The sequence below is a fragment of the Arvicola amphibius genome, chromosome 6 (genome assembly GCF_903992535.2).
Source record: "Arvicola amphibius chromosome 6, mArvAmp1.2, whole genome shotgun sequence".
Classification (NCBI taxonomy): domain Eukaryota; kingdom Metazoa; phylum Chordata; class Mammalia; order Rodentia; family Cricetidae; genus Arvicola; species Arvicola amphibius.
In genome coordinates this window covers 157,296,769-157,318,611 of record NC_052052.2, presented here as the reverse complement: position 1 = coordinate 157,318,611, position 21,843 = coordinate 157,296,769, and the positions used below count along the sequence as shown (strand labels likewise).

The 21,843-nt window shown below is 44.0% G+C and overlaps 1 protein-coding gene across 3 annotated transcripts in view; it reads right to left on the bottom strand.

Moving 5' to 3' along the window:
• LOC119816103 (aminopeptidase O (putative)) overlaps positions 1–21,843 on the bottom strand; it is a 264,083-nt gene that overhangs the window by 221,590 nt on the left and 20,650 nt on the right. For all 3 annotated transcript variants that reach the window (XR_006020830.1, XM_038332406.1, XM_038332407.1), the window contains exon 2: positions 8,725–9,662. Coding sequence is in view for 2 of the 3 variants with exons in the window: in XM_038332406.1 (XP_038188334.1) it covers positions 8,725–9,521 (797 nt within the window). In the remaining variant the exon portion in view is untranslated. The remainder of the gene's footprint in view (positions 1–8,724; positions 9,663–21,843) is intronic.

The following is a 21,843-nucleotide window of genomic DNA, read 5'->3' as shown; positions in this document are numbered from 1 at the left end:
AAATGGCTGGGCCTTAGCTCTGGCTGTTCCTGAAGAGGCTCCCAGCTGGAGGGCATAGCTCTCTGGACCCTAGCCCCCAGGCACATTCCATGCCCCACCTCCACCCAGCTAGGCCCCAGGGACCTGGGAGCAGTTTTCCCACACCCACAGCCATTCCCCCCCACCACCACATCTCTGACCACCAGAGCCCTGCCCCTGGCTGCCCCTGGAGAGGTGTCTAGGTTTCCAGCTGGATGGCCCTGTTCTCTAGGCAATTCCCCATGCCCCACCCCCAACCACCAAACCCCACAAACCTCAAATCAGCCTCCCCACACCAGTAAACATTCCTCACTACACCTAAGACCACTGGAGCTTTGACTCTGAATGCACCTGGAGAGGAGCCCCCAGAGCCTCAATAATGACTACCAGAGGCACGGCCCTGCCTGCACCAGGAAGAAGAGTGACCACCTAAGCCAAAGGCACCCCTTGGAGGAAGAGATGGGTAGGCGCCAATGCAAGAACACATTCAACAACCTAAAGAGCAAAATGGCAACACCTGAACCTAGTGGTTGCACAAAAGAATGACCTGAACATCCTAGCCCGGAAGAAGCTGAAGATATCCTTAAATATAACTTTTTGAAGATGATAGAGACCCTTAAAGAGAAAATAAAGAAAGCTAAGAAAACCAAGAAAAAAACCAAACAGGTGAAATAAACAGTTCAAACAGTTCAAGACTTGAAAATTGAAATAAAATCAATAAAGAAAACACAAATTGAGGGAATTCTGGAAACAGAAAATCTAGGTAAATAAACAGGACCTACAGATGCAAGCATCACCAACAGAATACAAGAGATGAAAGAGAATTTCAGGAGTTGAAGATATGGTAAAGGAAATAGATTCATTGGTCAAAGAAAATGTTAAATACAACAACTCTTACCTCAAAACATCCAGGAAATCTAGAACACCATGAAAAGAATAACAGGGATAGGAGGAGGAGTCCGGCTCAAAGGCAGAGAAAATATATTCAACAAAGTCATAGAAGAAAACCTTCCAAACCTAAAAAGGATGTGCCTATGAAGGTACAAGAAGCTTACAGAACACCAAATAGACTGGACTGGAAAAAAATTGCCATATAATAATCAAAACACTAAACATACATAATAAAGAAAGACTATTAAGAGCTGCAAAGGAAAAAGGCCAAGTAACATATAAAGGCAAACCTATCAGAATTACATCTGACTTCTTCTCAATGGAAACCATGAAAGCCAGAAGGTCCTGGACAGATGTGCTGCAGATACTAAGAAACCATGGACACAAACCCAGACTACTATATCCAACAAAGCTTTCAATCACCATCAATGGAGAAAACAAGATGTTCCACGCTAAAACCAGATTTAAACAATACCTATCAACAAACTCAGTCTTACTGAAAGTACTAGAAGGAAAAAATCCAACCAAAGCTAGCTGCATCCACAAAAGCACAGGCAACAGATAACCTCACGCCAGCAAATGCCAAAGAAGGGAAACACACAAATACTACCATTGAAAATTAACAGGAATTAACAATCACTAGTCATTAATATCTCTTAATATCAATGGACTCAATTCACCTATAAAATGGCACGGTCTAAGAGAATGGATACAAAAACAGTATCCAACCTGCTACATACAAGAAACACACCTCAACCTCAAAGACAGACAACACCTCAGGGTGAAGGGTTGGGAAAAGATTTCTCAACCAAATGGACCTAAAAAAACAAGCGGGTATAGATATCCGAATAGCTAACAAAATAGAATTCAAACTAAAATCAATCAGAAGAGACAGAGAAGGACACTTCATACTCGTCACAGGAAAAATCCATCCAGATGAAGTCTCAATCCTGAACATCTATGCCCCAAATACAAGAGCACCCACATATGTAAAAGAAACACTACTAAAGCTTAAATCACACATCAAACCCCACACATTGATAGGAGGATACTTGACCATCCCCCTCTCCCCAATGGACAGGTCAACCAGACAGAAACTTAACAGAGAAATAAGAGAACAGATGTAAGGACTCAAAATGGACTTAACAGACATCTATAGAACTTTTCACCCAAGCAAAAAGAATATACCTTCTTCTCAGCATTTCATGGAAACTTCTCTAAAAGTGACCACATACTTGGTAACAAAGCAAACCTCCACAGATACAAAAAAAAAAATCGGAATAACCCCCAGTATCTTATCGGATCACCATGGCTTAAAGTTAGAATTCAACAACACTTGTTGCAGAAAGTCTACAATCTCATGGAAATTGAACAGTGCTCAACTGAATAACCCTTGGGCCAAGGAGGAAAGAAAGAAATTAAAGACTTCCTAGAATTCAACAAAAATAAAGAAACAATTACCCAAAACTATGGGACACTATGAAAGCAGTGCTAAGAGGAAAGTTCATAGCACTGAGTGCCTACATAAAGTGGAGAAAGCTCACACTATTGACTTAACAGCACACCTGAAAGCTCTAGAACAAAAAGGAGGCTCACCCAGGAGGAGTAGATGATAGGAAATAAACTGAGGGCTGAAAATCAATAAAATAGAAACAAAGAAAATAGAATCAATGAAACAAAGAGCTGGTTCTTTGAGAAAAAAACAAGATAGACAAATCCTTATCCAAATTAATCAAAAGGCAGAGTGAGAACATCCAAATTGACAAAATCAGAAACAAAAAGAGGAACATTACAAGAAACACTGAGGAAATCCAGAAAATCATTATATCATACTTTAAAAATCTGTACTCCACAAAATTGGAAAATGTAAAAGAAATGGACAATTTTCTGGATAGGTACCGCATACCAAAATTGAATTAAGACCAAATAAACAATTTAAATAGACCTATAACCTGCAAGGAAACAGAAGCAGTCATCAAGCCTCCCTGCCCCCCCACCAAAAAAAAGCCCAAGGCCCGATAGTTTCAGTACAGAATTCTACCACAACTTCAAAGAAGAACTAATACCTGTACTTTTCAAATTGTTCCACACAATAGAAACAGAAGGAACACTGCCGAACTCTTCATGAGGCTATAGTTACCCTCATACTGAAACCACACAAATACTCAACCAAGAAAGAGAATTACAAACCAATCTCCCTCATGAACATTGATGCAAAAATACTCAGTAAAATATTGGCAAACTGAATCCAAGAACACATAAAAAAAATCAGCCATCATGATCAAGTAAGTAGGCTTCATCCCAGAGATGCAGGGATGGTTCAACATATGAAAATCTATCAATGCAATCTACCATATAAACAAACTGAAAAAAAAAACCATGATCCTCTCATTAGATACTGAAAAAGCATTCAACAAAATACAACACCCCTTCATGATAAGAGTCCTGGAGAGATCCTGGATACAAGGAACATGTCTAAACATAATAAAAGCAATATACAACAAGCTGACAGCCAACATCAAATTAAATGGAGAGAAACTCAAAGCAATTTCATTAAAATCAGTAACAAGACAAGGCTGTCCACTCTCTCCATATCTATTCAACACAGTTGAAAGGGGTACAGAGCTAAATAGAGAACTCTCAACAGAAGAATCTCAAATGGCCAAAAGATACTTGAGGAAATATTCAGCATCCTTAGCCATCAGAGAAATACAAATCAAAACACCTCTGAGACTCCATCTTACACCTGAAAGAATGGCCAAGATGAAAACACTGATGATAGCTTATGCTGGAGAGGTTGTGTGGTGAAGGGAACACTTCTGCATTGCTGGTGGGAGTGCAAATTTGTACAGCCACTTTGAAAATTAATATGGAGATTTCTCAGAAAATTGGAAATCACCCTACCTCAAAAGACTCAGCAATACCACTCTTGGGCATATACCCAAAGGATTCTCACAATCATACTATAAGGACATTTGCTCAACTATGTTTACAGCAGTATTATTCATAATTGCCTCATAGTTATGAAGGCTGTGAGCTACAACGGCTAGCCTGGAACAACATGGGAGAAATCAACCACTTTCTGACTGGGCTTAAAGGCTGCTCCACAGAAGTGGAATCCATTCCTGGTACCGAGCAGAGCCAGAAGTCCACTGCTGGCTGTCAGAGGCGCTAGAGGAGAACCTAGTACTATAATCCTGCTAAATTAACAGTGATAAACTGTTCCTAAACTCTTATCCTTATCATACCCACAGTGCACCGCTCAACCTTCAGTGGAGCAGCTTCCTTTAAAGGAGGTAGTATCGAATTTAGAGACTTAGAACTGGTCATTGTGTCGAGAATAAGAGGCCTTGGGGTGCTCAGATCTAAACAAGACACCTATGTCACAACCCCTGAGCTCAAGGGTCATGGCAGAAAGAGACGGTGGCCATCTGTGCTGAAACAGGGCTGCTTCACACACCAACCCACAGTGGCTGTGGCTGTGTGTGCAAGATCTGCACACGATCCCTCAGGGCTCAGGGGTCTCATGCACACACCAACTCACAGTGGCTGTGGCTGTGTGTGCAAGATCTGCACACGATCCCTCAGGGCTCAGGGGTCTCATGCAGAAGAAGAGACAAAGATTCTAAGAGTCAGAGGTGACATGGCAGATGACTCCCAGGAAACAGTGTCTTCCAGATACAACAGATGCACATATAAACTCACAGAGACTGTGACAGCATGCATAAGACCTGCATAGGCACAGACAGCTCAAAGCACTGAGGTGGGGAGTGAGGGAGGTGGACACGGGACCCTAACCCCTAACCAAGACATACCTACTGGCAAAGGGAAAATCAGCCTTGCCAATGGAGTGCATATCAACCACACTCCAGGACAGGGTCCCCAGCCCAGGAGTAGTTGACCAACACAAAATGAACTCAGTGAGTGACATTTCTGAGGACTTTTTGCTTCATTTTGCTTTGTTTTGGTATTTTTGTTTTATTGATCTTTTGCCTGTTTTGATTAATGTTTTTGTGTGCTTTTTTTGAAAGAGAGAAGGAACATAAAGTTAAAGTTGGGTGGGTAGGGAGGTAGGGAATGTTGTGAATAACTTTTTGTACATTGTGAAGATTTGTCACTCAGATTGGTTTAATAAAAAGCTGAACAGCCAACAGCTAGGCAGGATTTGGGGGGTAAAAAGGACACTAGGAAGAAGAAAGGCTTAGTTTATTTCTTGTTTTTTAATAATCAAAATTTTTTATTTTTTTATTTTTAAAAAACCCTATCTTTTCTCATTTTACATTTCCCACTCCCTCCCTTCCTCCTGTTCCCTCTACCTTCTCTCCGCACTCCCCCATCACATCCTCCATCCACTCCTCAGAGAGGGTAAGGCTTCCCATGGGGAGTCAACAAAGTCTAGCACATTACTTTGAGGCAAGACCAAGGCCCTCCCCATTCTATCTAGGGTGAACAAGGTATCCCTCCAGCGAGAATGGGTTCCAAAAAGCCAGAACAAGCAGTAGGGATAAATCCTGTTCTCACTGCCAGTGGCCCCTCAGTCTGCCCCAGCCATGCAGCTGTCACCCACATTCAGAAGGACTAGTTTGGTCCTATGCTGTTTCCCTTGCTGCTATGCTGGAGTTGGTGAGCTCCTATTAGCTCAGGTCAGCTGTTTCAGTGGGTGTCCCCATCATGGTCTTGACCTCTTTGCTCGTATTCTCTGTCTTCCCTCTCTTCAACTGGACTTTGGGAGCTCAGCCCAGTGCTCTGCTGTGGTTCTCTGGGGATGCCTGAATTTTAAATGACATTTTCTTTGGTGGAATGGAAAAAAAATTCAAGAAATGCAAGAAACAAGAAGAAAGCACAGGGTCTTCAAATAGATTTCCACTTTGCAGTTTCTTAGGTGTCCTGAGGATCTAGGATAAAAACAGTTAAGTCCCCATTTCTCTCCAGCTTTGAAAGCCCCCTGTAGGCAGAGGCTGCTTGTTCACTTTCTAGCCACCCAGACCCAAAATAACCACACAGAAACTGTATTAACTGCAACACTGCTAGGCCAATGACTATAGCGTATTCCTAGCTAGCTCTTACATCTTAAGTTAACCCATTCCTTGTATTTTGTATTTTACTACAAGGCTCGTGGTTTACCGGGAAGGTTCTGGTGGTGTCTGGAGTCTCCCTGGTTTTGATTTCTTTCCTCCTCTATCTGCTTGGAATTTCTGCCTAGCTCTATTCTGCCCTGCTGTGGACCAAAGAAGCTTTATTCATTAACCAATAAATTAACACATCTACAGAAGGACTCCCACACCAGCCACCTGTAGACAGTTTTTGGTCCATCCTTGCTCTCATCCAAAATGGTTATTACCAACCAAAGTGACTGCAGCTCTAGACTTCACCGTGTGAAGCGGGGAGAAACACGAGCTGCTGATGGAACCTGGGCAGGGCTTCTCCAGAAATGTCTGATGCTGTACCCAGCCCTGTCTGTGAAGGCTAATAAAATGCACCCCATGCTGGCCTGGCAGTCTGTGGTAAACAGGAGGGCGAGTACTCTGACATGATAATGACAGAATTTTCACCAATATGGATGCCAAGTCTACTTATACTACTGTGGAAGGCTCTTGCTCACCCCATCACATCAAAGCCCACATCACTGAGGAAATACATTTTGTCCCGAACCTAGAATTTCAGCCAACAGAAAGTTCTTAGTTTCTAGACAGTCACCTGGATGCAGTTAGGCTTGTTTATATACTTGATTTGAATCAGGGTAGCATTTTGTGGCCCAGTCTAACCTTAAACTTTTATAATCCTCCTTGTCTTCACCCCATGCATGCCTCTGGGATTGCAGGCATGAAGCCACCACACTTAGAATCTTAGGCACATGGAAGAGTTTCAGGAGATTTGTGGCTATCCTTGGAAGGGTATCTTGACTCCAATCAAAGTCTCACAAAGTTTCACCCCTAGAAGGAAAGTGAGGGAAAGAGCAGCTTTCTGGGATTTTCTTCTAAAATCAACACTGTATCCTTTTATGACTCCACAAATCACGCAGACTAAAACATGGTATAAGGGCTTCCATTGGTGCAGGAGAATTGTCTATATTCTGTCAATCATGTTTTAAATAAACGCTGATTGGCCAGGCAGGAGGTAAAGGTGGGAAAACCAGACAGGAAGTAGAAATGATGTAATGAGAACAGGAGAATTCTGGGAAGGAGGAAGTTGATGCCTCCCACTCTTGCCCAGATCACCGAAGCAGCAGGATGTGATCTGCCCCACTGAAAAAAGGTACTGAGCCACATGGCTAACATAGATCAGAAAAATGGGTTAATCAGGATGTGAGAGTTAGCCAGTGAGAGGCTAGAGCTAATGGGCCAATCAGCTTTATAACTTATAGAGATCTCTGTGTTATTTCTTTGGGGCTTGCCGGTTGTGGGGTGCTGGGCGGGACAGAGACCAACAACAAGCAGGCCCCCTCATGTTACATTCCATCACAACCGCGCATCTTACTGAGTCACGCCAAATTCTATGTTGACCTCCCTCCAGGTAACCAAGACTTCTGTACATAATGGATTCAAGTCTGTCTTAGCAGTTAGTATTTAGGATAGGTCATTAACATACTTCCAACTGTCAGTGGTTTCTTCTTTCCCACTATTTTAGTTCAAAAGCGAAGCATCCGGGAGTATAAAAACTACAAATCCCTACTTAAATATTTAATAGTATTATATGGTTAACCTTGGTGAAAATCTTCAGTAATTCCAAAAACTTGGAAGCCACAATAAGAACACTTGCTCCTTCACAGTCTCCACCGAAAGCCCAGGAAGGTAATGACAAATAATCGCTATGCTTTTGTATTCATGGAACCTTGTGCCAACCCTGCAATTCTTCCCAAAGCCTCCCTCAAACTCTCAGAGACATAAAGCGGAAAGTAAACTCCCTCTGAGCTGCCTGGAAACCAGAGCAAGAGGGAAGATCATGAGCAAGGGACAGGCTAATTAGATCTCAATGTCAAAGTGGCACTTTCAGAGCAAATCTTAATGGGTTTGAGGAGTAGGGTGAGGAAGAAGAGACGCAAGCAATTGCCAGAGACCACCACTTCCACCAAAGGGGCCAACGTTCTGAGAGAATCCTCTCAACAGCAGCTAGCAGATGAGTGAACCTCTATCCACCTCTTCAGTGATTCGTCAGGCTGACTTGCACAACCAACAAAGTTTGATTTAGAAATTCTCAGATTCTAAAAAGTAAGACAAGGCTGAGGGGATTCTTTGACTTCCCTGACTGGAAGAATCAGGCATCTTTTACTCCCACAAACCAGTTTGCAGTTCAACAGGTCCACCGCTTTAGTCCTCAGAAGCAGCTCTCTGCTGCACTGGAGGTTCACAGGGCTGCACTGGAGGTTCACAGGGCTGCACTGGAGGTTCACAGGCAGTGACAACTGGCCAAGTCCAGCGAAAGTCACAGCCTGGCTGGCCAAGCTTCACACCCATCCAGTCTCAGAGCAACAGATCTCAGGATACTTTGAGAAAGCACTTGCTCAGAGATGCACCACTCCAAAGGCAGCCTTAGAAGTCACCACCAGTGATCCCAACCAACAGCCAGGCTCAGCACTTCAGCAGCAAGCTAACATTTCAAGCTCCTAACTCAGTAATGATGGAACTGAATCAAGGGATCTCTCCACCCTAATTTACAGGAGGTGATCTTGACAACAGTTCAGCATACTGCAGGATTTACCTGCTGCCTGGCGCTGAGTCTGTCTGGGTAAGGCAGAACAAGCAGAAACACCCCCACAGACCCAGTCTCTTCTTAGAGTGCAAGAGATTAGGGGCAGAGAAGCACTGGATGACCTACCTGCCATCCTGGTCTGAGGTCCAAGTCACTGACTGCCCCTCGGGTTTAGTTTTATACCATATCCTGATGGCATGAGGAAAGTCAGCGGCTGTCCGAGCCCCCGTCCTCCTGATCCGTAAGCTCCAACTGTCAGTGTCAAAGAAGAGCTCCCCACAGCCAGGAGCCCGGCCGCAGCAAGCGTAGCAGTCCAACTGCTCCCTCCAAGCATCTGCAGGCAGAGCCACCAGGTCACGGACAATGTCACGCCTGAGCTTCTCAGGAGTGGCTGTGAGCTTGGGAGCCTTTGTGAATCTCTCAAGGCCTGGCACAGCAGCCACATCCACCTCCTCTACCTTTAGCACAGATAGATCACAGCAGTCCAACACTAGCAAGAAATCCTCGCTCCCATGACTTTCTGTGTCACAGCAGTACTTTGAGCTAGAGATCTCAGAATCACATTCCCGGTTGTCGTGGTTACCATCGTTATCAAAGGCATCTTGATCACCTTTACCACAGACGACACATTCGTTATACCCCATGCGAGGTGAGAGGGTACTTGCATCCATCTTGGGCACATGGTAGGGTTCAGTTGTCCTACAAGTACAGTTTTTCTTTGACTCCATCTGGATGGTTTCCTGGGAGGAAATCGCCTGTATTTTAAATCTGTTTCCATCTCCAAAGAAAAGAACTATGGTGCCCTCAATGACTCGACTTTCAAAATCCACATCCAGATCCAGGACATAGTGCTTCACCAGCATGTGGCTGGTGTTGGCCATGAGGGGCAGATCATCCCGGGCAGGGTCCAGCTTTGTGTCCATGGCTCAGTACGTGGTTGGTGGCTTTGCTGAATCTTGGCCGAGGCTTCCTGTCTCCTCTACTCATTCGGCATCGCAGATGGCTGGCTCACCAAATAAGAAGCACCTGCTCTCACAAGCAATGTTTCCACAACTTCCAGTTCCCTGGCAAAGAAAAAAAAAGGTTAGATGAAATTCCAAATAAGAGCCCAAATGTCCCTGCAGCTGTAGCTCCTGCAAGTTGGCCACCTTACCTAGCAATGCCCAGGGTGGCAGATGCTCAGGGAAGAAGAAAGATGCTTCATTACTGACCTCTATGCTACTCATGGACACAGTCCTTGCTTCAGAAAAGAGCAATTCTTATGCAAAACTGCAACTCTTACTGCCTCATTTTAAAATATATTAAATGTATCAATTCTAATTTTGTGCATCAAAAGGTAAGTGGTTGTTTTTCTACTGTGATTCAAAATAACAAGTGTGAATGAGGGCTAAATGGCCTCATACATTGTATTCTTTGAGAGCAATAATTTAATCCACACAATATAACTCCAGGGATTAATGTGCTTTTCACATTAGGACTCCTCTCCTATCAGCTCTTCCAGTAAATTACAGGGAAATGAGCCAATTTACCAGGAGTGCATTCTGAGTATTCCTTTGAGATTGTTCATGGAGACTTTTCAAATTTATAGTTAAATACTCAAGGTATACATTACATCTTAATAGCTGAAAACCCATTAACATTCTGGGTAATAGCTTTCTTGTGGCAAACAAAAGGTCTCATTTGGGAAAAAAGTATGCAAATATCTATAAAAGGAAGGAGAGAAATTAAAATGTAGACGCAGATGTTGTAATACAATGCACAAGTTCTTCAAAAAAGTTCTGAATCAGAATGTATTCTTACCCGATAGCAACGCAGCTAAGGGGAGAGTTACCAGCATCATCTCAGACCTGACATGAACCTCATCTCCTTCAGCATGTGCTGCTTTTCTTTTACCAGACAGTGGAAAACAAATGCTGGGGGAAAATAAACCATGGTGACAGAGGGGAATATCTAAATGTGTCTTAAAACCACCAAGGGAGCTGCTTTGTCAGCTCCACCTTTTGCACCATCTCCACTGAACTCAGCATCTACAAATAATAAACTGGATAAAGCTGTCAACTGCATCACTAATGGGAAATTGCTGGTATCTGGAGCAGTCAACACATACTAAATACACTAGTGTGTTGACTGGGCTTTTTTTGTGGGGGGACTTTTGAGCTAGGGTCTCATATACTCTATAGCCAACCTAGAACCTTCTATGTAGTCCAGGCTGTCCTCAAATTCCCAACAATTCTCCTGTCTCTGTCCCTGAGTGTTGGGGTCATAGGACTAAACTATCATGCCATTGTATGCTTAGACTTAAAAAAAAAACTTTGAAAAAACACACAAAAATAGACACAGGCTGGGGATGGGGTGTGGAGGGAAAAGAGAGAAATAGGGAGAAAGACAGAAAGAATAATGGCTATACTGTCACAACTGAAGAGATAGCTTAGCATTTATTTCACAGAGACAAAGGTACTCATTAGCAGACCCCACAGACTCACATTTATTTCTGAAAATGTGTATAATTTAAGAGTACACTATGCCCTACAAAGCCATTTTCCACACTTCGGTTCATGGTGGCAAAGAATAAAGATGGACAGCTACCTTGAGAGCCCCATCTTGTCAAGCTGGCTATCAAAGCCATCAGTATCAACACCAGGAGGTATTTTTCTGGTGGCCAACTACGGATGCTTCTGAAGTTTGTGAGAAGCTGGGTCTCTGCTGTACAGTCTGGCCCTGAACCCCCACCTCAGTCTCCAAATGCTGCCACTGCTAGTGTTGGCCTCTCATCGACTTTGGTGTACTTGGCACTGGACCGGCAAGCCTTGGGTTTTCTTCAGCAGACTCTCCAGTGCTTTCCCTGTCGCCATGCTACGTCTTGCCTCAACCCCTCCAGTCCTACACCTGACAGCTCCTTCGTAGCTCATTACTTAAGCCCCTACTCTGCCGAGATAATTGTGACTCTGAACTGCAGTCATAATTCAAAGAACCTCCAGGTCTTTGTAGTTATGTCTCTTCCTAATGTAGAGGGAACAATATTCTTCTCAATAAAGGAACTGCTGTCCCCTTTGAACCCAACTTGGGGGACTTTTGCATAAAAATCCCGATCCCATTGAGAATGACCATGGAGACTAAACTCCAGCACTGTTCCTGGTACAAACTGAACTTGAGTGTGATTTACTGAAGGAGCCAAAGGAAAGCGAATTCCAGATGAAAAGCACTCACATAGCCATTGGCCAAGGCGGGAACAGGTGAGGGCTCCCAGGAGAGAGGATGGAAGGCTGGAAGAGCTGAGAATGCTCTGTGGCCATGACTGCTGCCCGGAAGCCAAAGAGAACGGAGTGAAGCGGCTTGTGTCATGCAACGCTGCCCATCTCCCTTTGAAGTAAGCTCCAGCCAAGAGTCTCTTCCCACAAGGAAGGAAATGACAGACTGGCAACCAGCATCCCTCTTTACTACACTGTGACCCTTATTTCCTTCAGTATTTTTCTCTTGCCAATATTTCTTTCCCAATAATTCCCTCCTGTTCCTGACATCAGAGCACTCTGTGGGCCTCTAGCTTCATAAATGGCCCTGTTGTCTACATTGATGTACACCGTAGTAGGGAACGAACCCAGGACTTGACACACTTCCCCCACTGACTACATCTCCAGTTCTGTTAGCTAGTTTGGCCTGTCTTTATTTCATTGAACTTTAAAAATAAAAAAATATATATTTTGGGCGCACTCAGTCTAGATCTCATTTTACAGCTGTAGGCCACAGACTCAGAGAGGGCACCACTGTGCACGAAGTCGGCCATCTCTCTCTGTTTATGAGGGATGACTTCTTCTACCTGAACACTTGCCCCGAGGTCGCTCAGAGACTCATCTGCTCTGTCCAGATCACTAAATATCACCTATCTTTTCAGTCCACAGACTAGCAGTTAGTTCCTCTTGTGATCTTTTTTCTTTTATCTTTCTTTTTTCATTTTTCCCTGGAGGGAGGAAAGTATTTAAAGCCACTCCAGGAGGTAATAAGCACACTGTCACCTAAACTATGTGTAATATGTATGCCCACTGGACCCTGGTGCTGCCCCCTAGTTCCTACTTGTATCGGATCTGAGAATAAACTAAATTTCCCTTCTCTGGAGTACACAGCCCTCACTGGCGTCAGCTGAGGTCATGGTCCCACATTTAGGGGAAAACATGAACTGACTGTGGTTGCAAGCACATGTCTGTGGCCACTATGAAAGGCTTTCTCAGCAAATGGTGACCATATTTCTAAAAAGTCTGTTGACTTCAGCACTTCTGACTATTGCTGTGTTCTGATTTTAAACCCTGGCCTGCCTCACTGAAGCATTTTCCGCTTCCTGTCATAAGCTGCAACATGGAGGAGCTTTCCTCCCCATCAAAACCAATGGTTAGCTCTCCTCGCTACCCACTGCAGCCTCTGAAGATGAGGAGGCAAATAAACAAGAGTACAAGAGCCAGGGAAGATGGGGGACACCAAGAAAACAAGGCCTTTTTAATCAACATGATGAAAACGCACACGAATGCACAGAGACCCAAGCAGCAAGCACAGCACCTGCACGGGTCTGCACCAGGTCCTCCGTGTATATAGATTCTAGTTCCAGTTTAGTGTTTTTATTGTTATCTCTGAATGTGGGAATGAGTGAGTCTCTAATTCTTACAGCTTCTCTTGGGCTGTTTTCCTTCTGTTTGTCTGGTTTTAATGTGCTAATTTTTATTTTATCTTATTATCCCTTGGAAGCCTGTTTTGCTTTCTGATGAGGGACAGAAGGGAGTAGGATCCAGATGAGTGGAAGGGAGTAGCAGAGGAAAGGGAAACCGGAAACCATAATCAGGACATTATGTGAGAAAACATTTTCAATAAAAGAAAAACTGTAAACTAAATAAAATAAATTTAAAAATCTAGCAAAATAGTCGACCAGCTGAAAGACACTTTCTGGGCACAATTCCTTAGATACATATGATCATAGGAACATAGCCAAATATGATAGATTGGATGAAATTGCAGTCAGAAAGAAGCTTATCCTAAGTTCGTCCACACCACTTTGTGTCTAGAAGCGGGATGTTAACACTAGCAACTTCCCTCAGTAGTTCTGAAATATACACGGGCGGCCAGGTGTGGTGGTACATGCCTGAATGTCAGTGTCCAGGAGGCTGAAGCAGCTTGAGCTCTGGGCCAGCCTTCAGTGCACAGCCGAGCCCATTCTCAAAGCCAAAACGTCAAACAAAATGAAGAGTGACATGGGCACACATTGCCCCTGCTGCTGTAGTGTGCCCGTACAGATGTTCCACAGTCCAGCCTTGCACACTTCCACTTGCCACCATTTGAATTCTCACAACATTTTCACCAACTCAGAGTCTACAAGACATCAGTGCACACCTGCACTGCACACTCATACTCTCTGGGTCAACCACTCAAAACCCCACTGCCTGGCATTAATTATCACATTACGTCCTTCCGTTCGTCTCTTCTGTCCCTTTAGTCTGTCTTTACACTCTGGGTTGTTTCATCTAGACTGCCTCTTAAAATTTGGCTTAAATGGCCGGGCGGTGGTGGCGCACGCCTTTAATCTCAGCACTTGGGAGGCAGAGGCCGGGCATCTCTGAGTTTGAGGCCAGCCTGGTCTACATAGTGAGTTCCAGGACAGTTCTGTTAGACAGAGAAACCCTCTCTCAAAAAGAAATTGGCTTAAATTTTAAAAACATTACTATTTTTAATAATAATAATTCTTTTTATGCTTATCACAGTTGCAGATGCCATGGCACAGATGTCAACCAACCTATTTTGGGTTTCTTATTTATATGCTTTTTTGCTTCATGATTATACTTGTATATTTTCAAATTTTCTTCTCTGTTCCTGTTTTCCCTGGACTGACTGGTAAGTCATACAGTCTATTTCTTTTCCTTAAAATCCCCACTTAAAGTCAATCTCTAGCAGCCTTCGAAACAACACAAGGCCCTCGGAAAGTTCAATCAAACTTTTCTTCCTCGCTCTACACCAGTTGCTGAACACTGCTGCTGACACCTTAGTGTCAAGACTGCTTTTCATGGCCCGCAGCCAATGTTTTCAGGCCGATATTTATTTGAACAAGTATGTTTGCTCACCTGCTTCCTTACAATAACTGACTCATCCATTCCTCGCTTTCCTTCTGTGTTCAATGCTGTTCTGGTTGTTGCATGACAAACCAACTTTGTAGCTTTGGGTAGTAACCATCTTGTCCTACCCTGCAGCAGAGGAATTGGAATTGTAGCCAGCAGGGCCATCCTTCTACAACTCCTCTGTCTTGTCATCCAATGGTACTCAGAGGACACCCCTGTCTGGAGAGTCTGATGACCCAAGAAGGCTACACAACTATCTCACATAGGTGTCTCATGTTGCAGCCAGGGGCCCCCAGAACAAGTATCCCAAACAACCCACAAGCACAGCATGACCTTAAGCCTCGAAAGTTAGTATAGTTATCACTTCTCTTTACTCTGTGTGTATATGGTTTGTGAGACAGAAGAAGGGAGGGAGGGAGGGAGGGACAGAGAGAGAGAGAGAGAGAGAGAGAGAGAGAGAGAGAGAGAGAGAGAGAGAGAGAACAAGAACACAGGTACCAGGTATGGAAGGCAAAGGTAAATGTTGAGTGTCTTCTACCACATCCAACTTTATTTTTGTGTTTCTGTGTGTGCTGGATAATTGTGTCAACTTTACACAAACAAAAGTCATCTGAGAGGAGAGAACCTCAATTGTGAAGATGCCTCAAGATTGGGCTGCAGGCAAAACTATAGGGCATTTTCTTAATAACTGATAGGGGAAGGCCAAGCTCATTGTGGGAGGTGCCATCCCTGGGCTGGTGGTCCTGTGTTCTATAAGAAAGCAGGCTGAGCAAACCCATGGGGAGCAAGGCAGTAAGCAGCACTCCTCCATGGCCCTCTGCATCGGCTCGTCTTCCAGTTCCTGCCTGTTTGAGTTCCTACCCTGACTTCCCTTAATGATGAACAGTGTTTGTATAATGTAAATGGTTTAAGCCAATAAACCCTTTCCTCCCCGAGTTGCTTTGGTCATGGTATTCATCACAACAACAGTAACTCTAAGATACAGTGTGAGTGTGTGTACATGTGTGTATGTGCACATGCCTGTGTGTACACAAAGACCAGAAAAGGGCATCAGATCACACAGAGCTGGAGTTACATGACCAGCTTCTTGTACCAGTGCTGGGATCTGAACTCCAGTGTCCATGATTGTGCAGCAGGTGCTCCTAATCACTGAGCCCTCTCTGCAGCCTTCCATCTAGTGATTTTAGACAGGGTCTATCACTGATCTGAGACCACTGTAGCAGTTTAGACTGGCTGCCAGCCACAGGCAGGATCCCCGTCTCCACTCCCGGTGCTGGGGTTCCAGACATCATTTTGAGAGAAGAATCAAAGGCCAGTACAGATTTACGGCGAGAGGAACTAACCTTTTCTCCTGATGCATAGGTGATGAAAGATTACACAGCAGAGGACACAGGGAGATGGAAGACACTGTTAGGATCATTTTAGGAAAATATCATCTGCTCAACTTCCCATGTCTCTAAGTCAGGAGGTAAGTGGTAGCCTGAATGTAACTGGCCCCATAAGCTCATAAGGAATGACACTACTGGGAGGTGTGACTTTGTTGGAGGAAGTGGTCACGTAGATAACATGATCAAGCCATGCCCAATATCTCAGACCACTTCCTGCTGCCTTGGGGTCAAGCTGTAGGATAGCAGCTACTTCTCCAGCACCATGCCTGCCTGCATGCCACTACGATAGTCGCACCATGATAACGAACTAAACCTCTGAAAATGTAAGCCGCCCCAATTGGTTTTCCTTTATAAGAGCTGCCATGGCCATAGTGTCTCTTCCTAAATATGACAAGGAGCCCATGGAAAACTCTTCCACCACCTGCGTGTGAAAGGTCTTAGCTGAGCCCTCATTAGATGATGGTATAGATTCTGAGGCTGATGCCATTTCCACTCGGCACTCCAGACAACACTCTGCCATCTCTTTTTGCCAACATTAGTTATGGTTGTGCCTGTCTTCATACACACCTGCCGTGTTTTCCTTATGACTCTCTTCTGTGTCATTTAGCACATGTGAATGCGGACTTGCATTTTACTTCCCTGAGACTATTTCAGTCTGAAGACTTAGGAACTCTGCTCACATACAGCAAGTCAGACAGCAAACTCCCTCGACTCTTTATTAGGAGAGAATAAATTCCTTCTCCACTGAATGTAGGAGTCACTTTCATGGCTTCGGGCTTTATGTAGCTCCACTCGGTTCTCTTGTACACTGGGTGACCAACTGTGACAATTTCCTCTTATTAGGCCTGCACAGCACAACACAGCCTTGGTTCTCCATTTGTCCAATACCGTTCTCCCATTAATGAGAGTACCAATTCCTATCAGACTAATCCTCTACTATCAGCATCGCACATTCTCAAGAGCGGTGGCATGTGCACACAAATCAAGGTGAGAAAAGCGGGAGAGACTGCAGGAGGCGGACACTGACACTCACCCAAGAGAATGACACGGGCTTCATCATCCTATTTCTTCTCCCAAGATCAGGTTCTACCTAACTGGCGCTGGGCTGAGCAGCTAAAACTTGAATTAAACTTGCAACCTTTACTGACTAAAGAATCCAAGAATGGCCTCTAGGACAAATAGCGCAGTCAGCACAGTGGGAGGGGTTAGTCTGGCAGGAAGTCTCTGCAGGTCATCAATCTAGATTTACACACGCTGGTCAACAGTCTGTAAAGAACCAGACTTGGACCAGAGGAAGAAGGCCATGTGCTAACTTCGAGTCTGACCCATACATATGGAGAAAGACCCATTTCCCATGCCTGTGCCCATGTCAACAATATATATCCAATCAGTACTTACAATGCTACCTACAAAAGGAAATTTTAGAACTGAAGAATAATACATGAAGAATAATACATATGGAAATTTACTAGATTGTTTTTTAATAGCTTAGAGATGCAGAGTAAAGAGTAAGGAGGGGCAAACAGTCATACAGGTTTAATTCAATCTGTAAAACAAGAAAATGTTGAAAGAAATGAACACAGCACCCAGGTATCTTTGGGATAAAAACCAAAGGTTAAATATCAACAGAATTTGAATCTAAAAAGATCTAGTAAAACAAAATGAGTGCAAAACACTGTAAGGGGTTATGACGCGCACAGTACAACCAGTTCCTAGATCCGGCTTCAAACACTGTAAAGGGCCATGACACGCACAGTACAACCAGTTCCTAGATCCGGCTTCAAACACTGTAAGGGGCCATGACATGCACAGTACAACCAGTTCCTAGATCCAGATTCAACACTACTTTCCAGTGAAAGGGACCAGGCTCCTCAGACAAACAGATGTTTATAGGACAGGGTGGGGGAAATCCAAGATGAGCCTAGAGGGTGGCAGTTGATTCTAGATGAAGTCAAGTGACAACCAAGACTAGCCACCACAGATTCTTCCAGGGGGACAAAGGAAGGAGAGTCTCAAAGAGACAGGAGCCAACCTGAAGAGCTCCTAAAGGCTGAACCAGGGAGCATAAAGCAAGCAGTGGTGATAATGGGTTAGAACCCAAAGAACGGCAATGCCACCTAAGAGTCTATTCTCATATAAACATAAGGCTGACCACATGGATGAATATGCCCTCTTACAGTAGACTTAGCACATGACAGGGAACAGGAAAGGGGAAACACCATTCTCGGCAGAGAAACCCAGGAATCTTCACAGAGTTCAGCCTCAGCATTGCTGAGGTGCCAGTCACCACTTCACACCCTGGTAGCATGCAGTGGGAAGGGCACTTTGTACTGGATGGTAGACCCTCTGACTACCTTTCTCCCTCTCAGAGACCAGGTAGCACCCACTGCAGCCTCTCTCCAGTCTTCCACAGTGTCTCTCTCTCTCTCTCTCTCTCTCTCACGCACCCACGCACGCACACGCACACGCACACACATACACTCAGCTGTGAACAAGGCCAGTTAACCCCACTACCACTTGCTATTGCAGGTAAGTTTATACTCCTACCTGGTATTTGATCCCTGAGCATGTGGGCTAAACCAGACTAAGTTATGTGGTGTGAAACTTCCTGCCACACCTAGACACAAAAGACAGAAACTCCCTTTGATCTCTGGGTTTTATGAGGGAAAAGCAGAGGGCGTGTCCCTCCCTTCAGGATCTGTCATGTGATGAGGCTCCTAAGTTTTGAGGAAAGATTTCTCTCCCTTTCAGGCTGCACTCTGCTGTCTGCTGTGTTAGCTTCCTCCCAACTGCTCTCCTACTTCAAGTTTCAATCCATGGGCCTTGCTGCGGTCTCTCCTGCCTAAAGCAGCTTGTTCTGAAGGGTAACTGTGTTAGCTCCTTTCTCAGACCTGCCAAATCTGACCTGCATTCTTGTTATCACACCCCAAACCACACCTTTCTGGGCGTGAGAAAATACCATACATGTTCACATTGACAGACATCCTAAAAACACTAGGCCAGTGCTGAACAACAGCGTGAGGCCCTGAACAGCATGTGTGGGAGACACAGTTCCAGTCTGATGTAAAATGTGCCAAGACAGAAAAAAAAAACAATAAAAGGATATTTTAATGAAAATACTATAAGTAAAAGTTTATACAAAGTCAACCTTTTAAATTTAATAAAGATATATTACACAAGAAAGCTTAGGGAAGCTGGTGATGACTATGTGGTAATACCCTTCACTATCTTTGTAACTTTTTGATAAACCTACAAGTATTTCAGAAGTAACCATTTATCTTTAAAATTGTGGCCATTGTGGTGGTATATGTCACCAATCAGGGCATTGACGAGGGTAAGATAGCAAGTAGCGCAGGACCAGCCTTCCAGAGCAGGGAGCCCTTGTCTCAAAAAGATTGAAATATTCCAAATTAGGTGAAACATAAACTTTAAGTTCAAAGAATCTGATAAGTGCGAGCATGACAAAATAAATAAATAAAAAAAATAAAGAATACCAACCAAACTACATCACTATCAAACTTCAAAAAAAAGGAAGAGAGAGAGAGAGAGAGAGAGAGAGAGAGAGAGAGAGAGAGAGAGAGAGAGAGAAGGAGGAGGAGGAGGAAGAAGAAGAAGAAGAAGAAGAAGAAGAAGAAGAAGAAGAAGAAGAAGAAGAAGAAGAAGAAGAAGAAGAAGAAGAAGAAGAAGAAGAAGAAGAAGAAAATCTTAAAAGTAGCCAGAATAAATGATACAAACCTCACAGGGAGCCTGAAGCATTGATACATTCAAGACTGACTTCTCACACACAAGGCGGCCTCAGAAGATAGAAGGCTAGTCTAGCTTTTAAGTGCTAAATTGAGGGGCAAGCTTTCCTCAAGTATATGCCTTAAATCTTCTACTGCCAACTGTACTTGTTGAGATGGCAGCCCATTCCTGATAATCATTAAGAGTGACAACAAGTGGAGTTGGAATTAATTTTTACTTTATTCAAAGTAGAAATATCCTATTAATTTAAAACAAACACAATATAAGACTAATGCTCCCTCCAAAATATATACTTCCCTCTTCCTCCAAGAAGTCTCATAAACACTGGCTAAGATGAGGTAGCCCTGTGAAGAACCATCTCTTAAAGACAGAGGTGGCTCCCAGCTTTCCAGCCACTGAACCTGTGCAACACACTTTCCTGTCTCCCCAGGGTGGGGATGCTGTTCTCTGGCGTCTTTAAAGAGTTAGTACAGTTTAAAGCTGAAGTTGTTAGAAATTGCAGAATCCGTTTGACACAAGAACCACCATTAACTCCCAGACAGTTTTAACCTTTGCATTCTGGCTGCTTTCACTTGATTTATTGGGTTCCAGTACTACAATACTAAGCTTTTCCCCTTTGCTTTTTTTTCCACTTTGAATAAAATGCAGTATTGAACAACAGAAAACTGTGTGTCCAAAGTACCAGGATATTCAGAATTTAAATTCCCTCTGGAGCTGTAACTCCAACCACACCCCCATGTGTGTATAAACTACAATAGGGTCTTTCATTGCAGAACTCAAACCCATGAGGCAATTTCATCCATCACTGAGTAAATACTGCAGGAAATGTAGTCAAACGGGGATTTGACTTTATTCCCTTAACTATAAATAAAAATATGTAGCACTTTGCAGGATTACCACATGTGGTAGCATGTCAGCTCCTCAAGCAATCTCTAAACCCACCTGTAAGAACTGTGCTGATTCTTGTCAGTCAGCACTTTCAGGAAGCACAGGGGTAACCGCCTGCAGTCAGCAACCACGTGTGAAAGACCCTACTGTGATGTGTGCAGAGCTTAGACCATCCTGGGGAGACCCTACTATGTGTGATGTGTGCAGAGCTTAGACCATCCTGGGGAGACCCTACTGTGTGTGATGTGTGCAGAGCTTAGACCATCCTGGAAATCTTAGAAAGTGCACATGAGGATGAAGCAGGAACCACGACAGCCAAGATAGGGAAAGCAGCTCACCCTCAAGTAGCTGGACCTCAACGTGACAATTAGCCAAGGGTAGAGGAGAGGTCTGGAATGTGAACACCAAATCCAATAATGTTTTACTCCCACCAGCAAAAGCTGACCCTAAATTCTACTGAACCATGACACAACATGTCAGGATAAGCTTTGGACTTTCTGATATTAGTGTTTTCTCTGGCTACCCTAATCACATTTATTCCCAAGGCAGCCATGCCTCTTTGCCCGGTTTGTTTGTGCCCATGGTGTCAGCAGTACTGGTTTGCAGAGATCAGGATGTAAGTAATGTCTATCAATTTTCAATCCCTTGATTGATAACGTGTGTGAAACAGAGCCCATTTCAGTTCTCTAGTGTGATACTTAAACTGGATTACAGTGGGCTGATCAGAAAGACTCCTCTGAGGAGGGTTCCCTGCAGCTACAGACGAGAGGAGACTTCACTCTGGTCGTCAAGACCTGCACTTGGAACAAAGGCTGATCAGTAACTCAGTGGCTGCCTTTGACTGTTTTCCAGACAGAGTTTCTCTGTGTAGCTTTGCTGTCCTGGAACCTGCTCTGTAGACCAGGTTGGTCTCGAACTCAGAGCTCTGCCTGCCTCTGCCTCCTGAGTTCTGAGATTAAAGGTGTGCACCACCACCACCACCATCAGGTTTCAGTCTCTGACTTCTTAGATGTGCCGTGACAAACATTGCTATATTTATTTCCTGGCACTATCAGCTGTTAGAAACTTCATGTGATCCTGGCTCTGTCACGGAGTGGGTGACATACTAGGTTTCTGTCTTAGTTTTGGTTTTTATT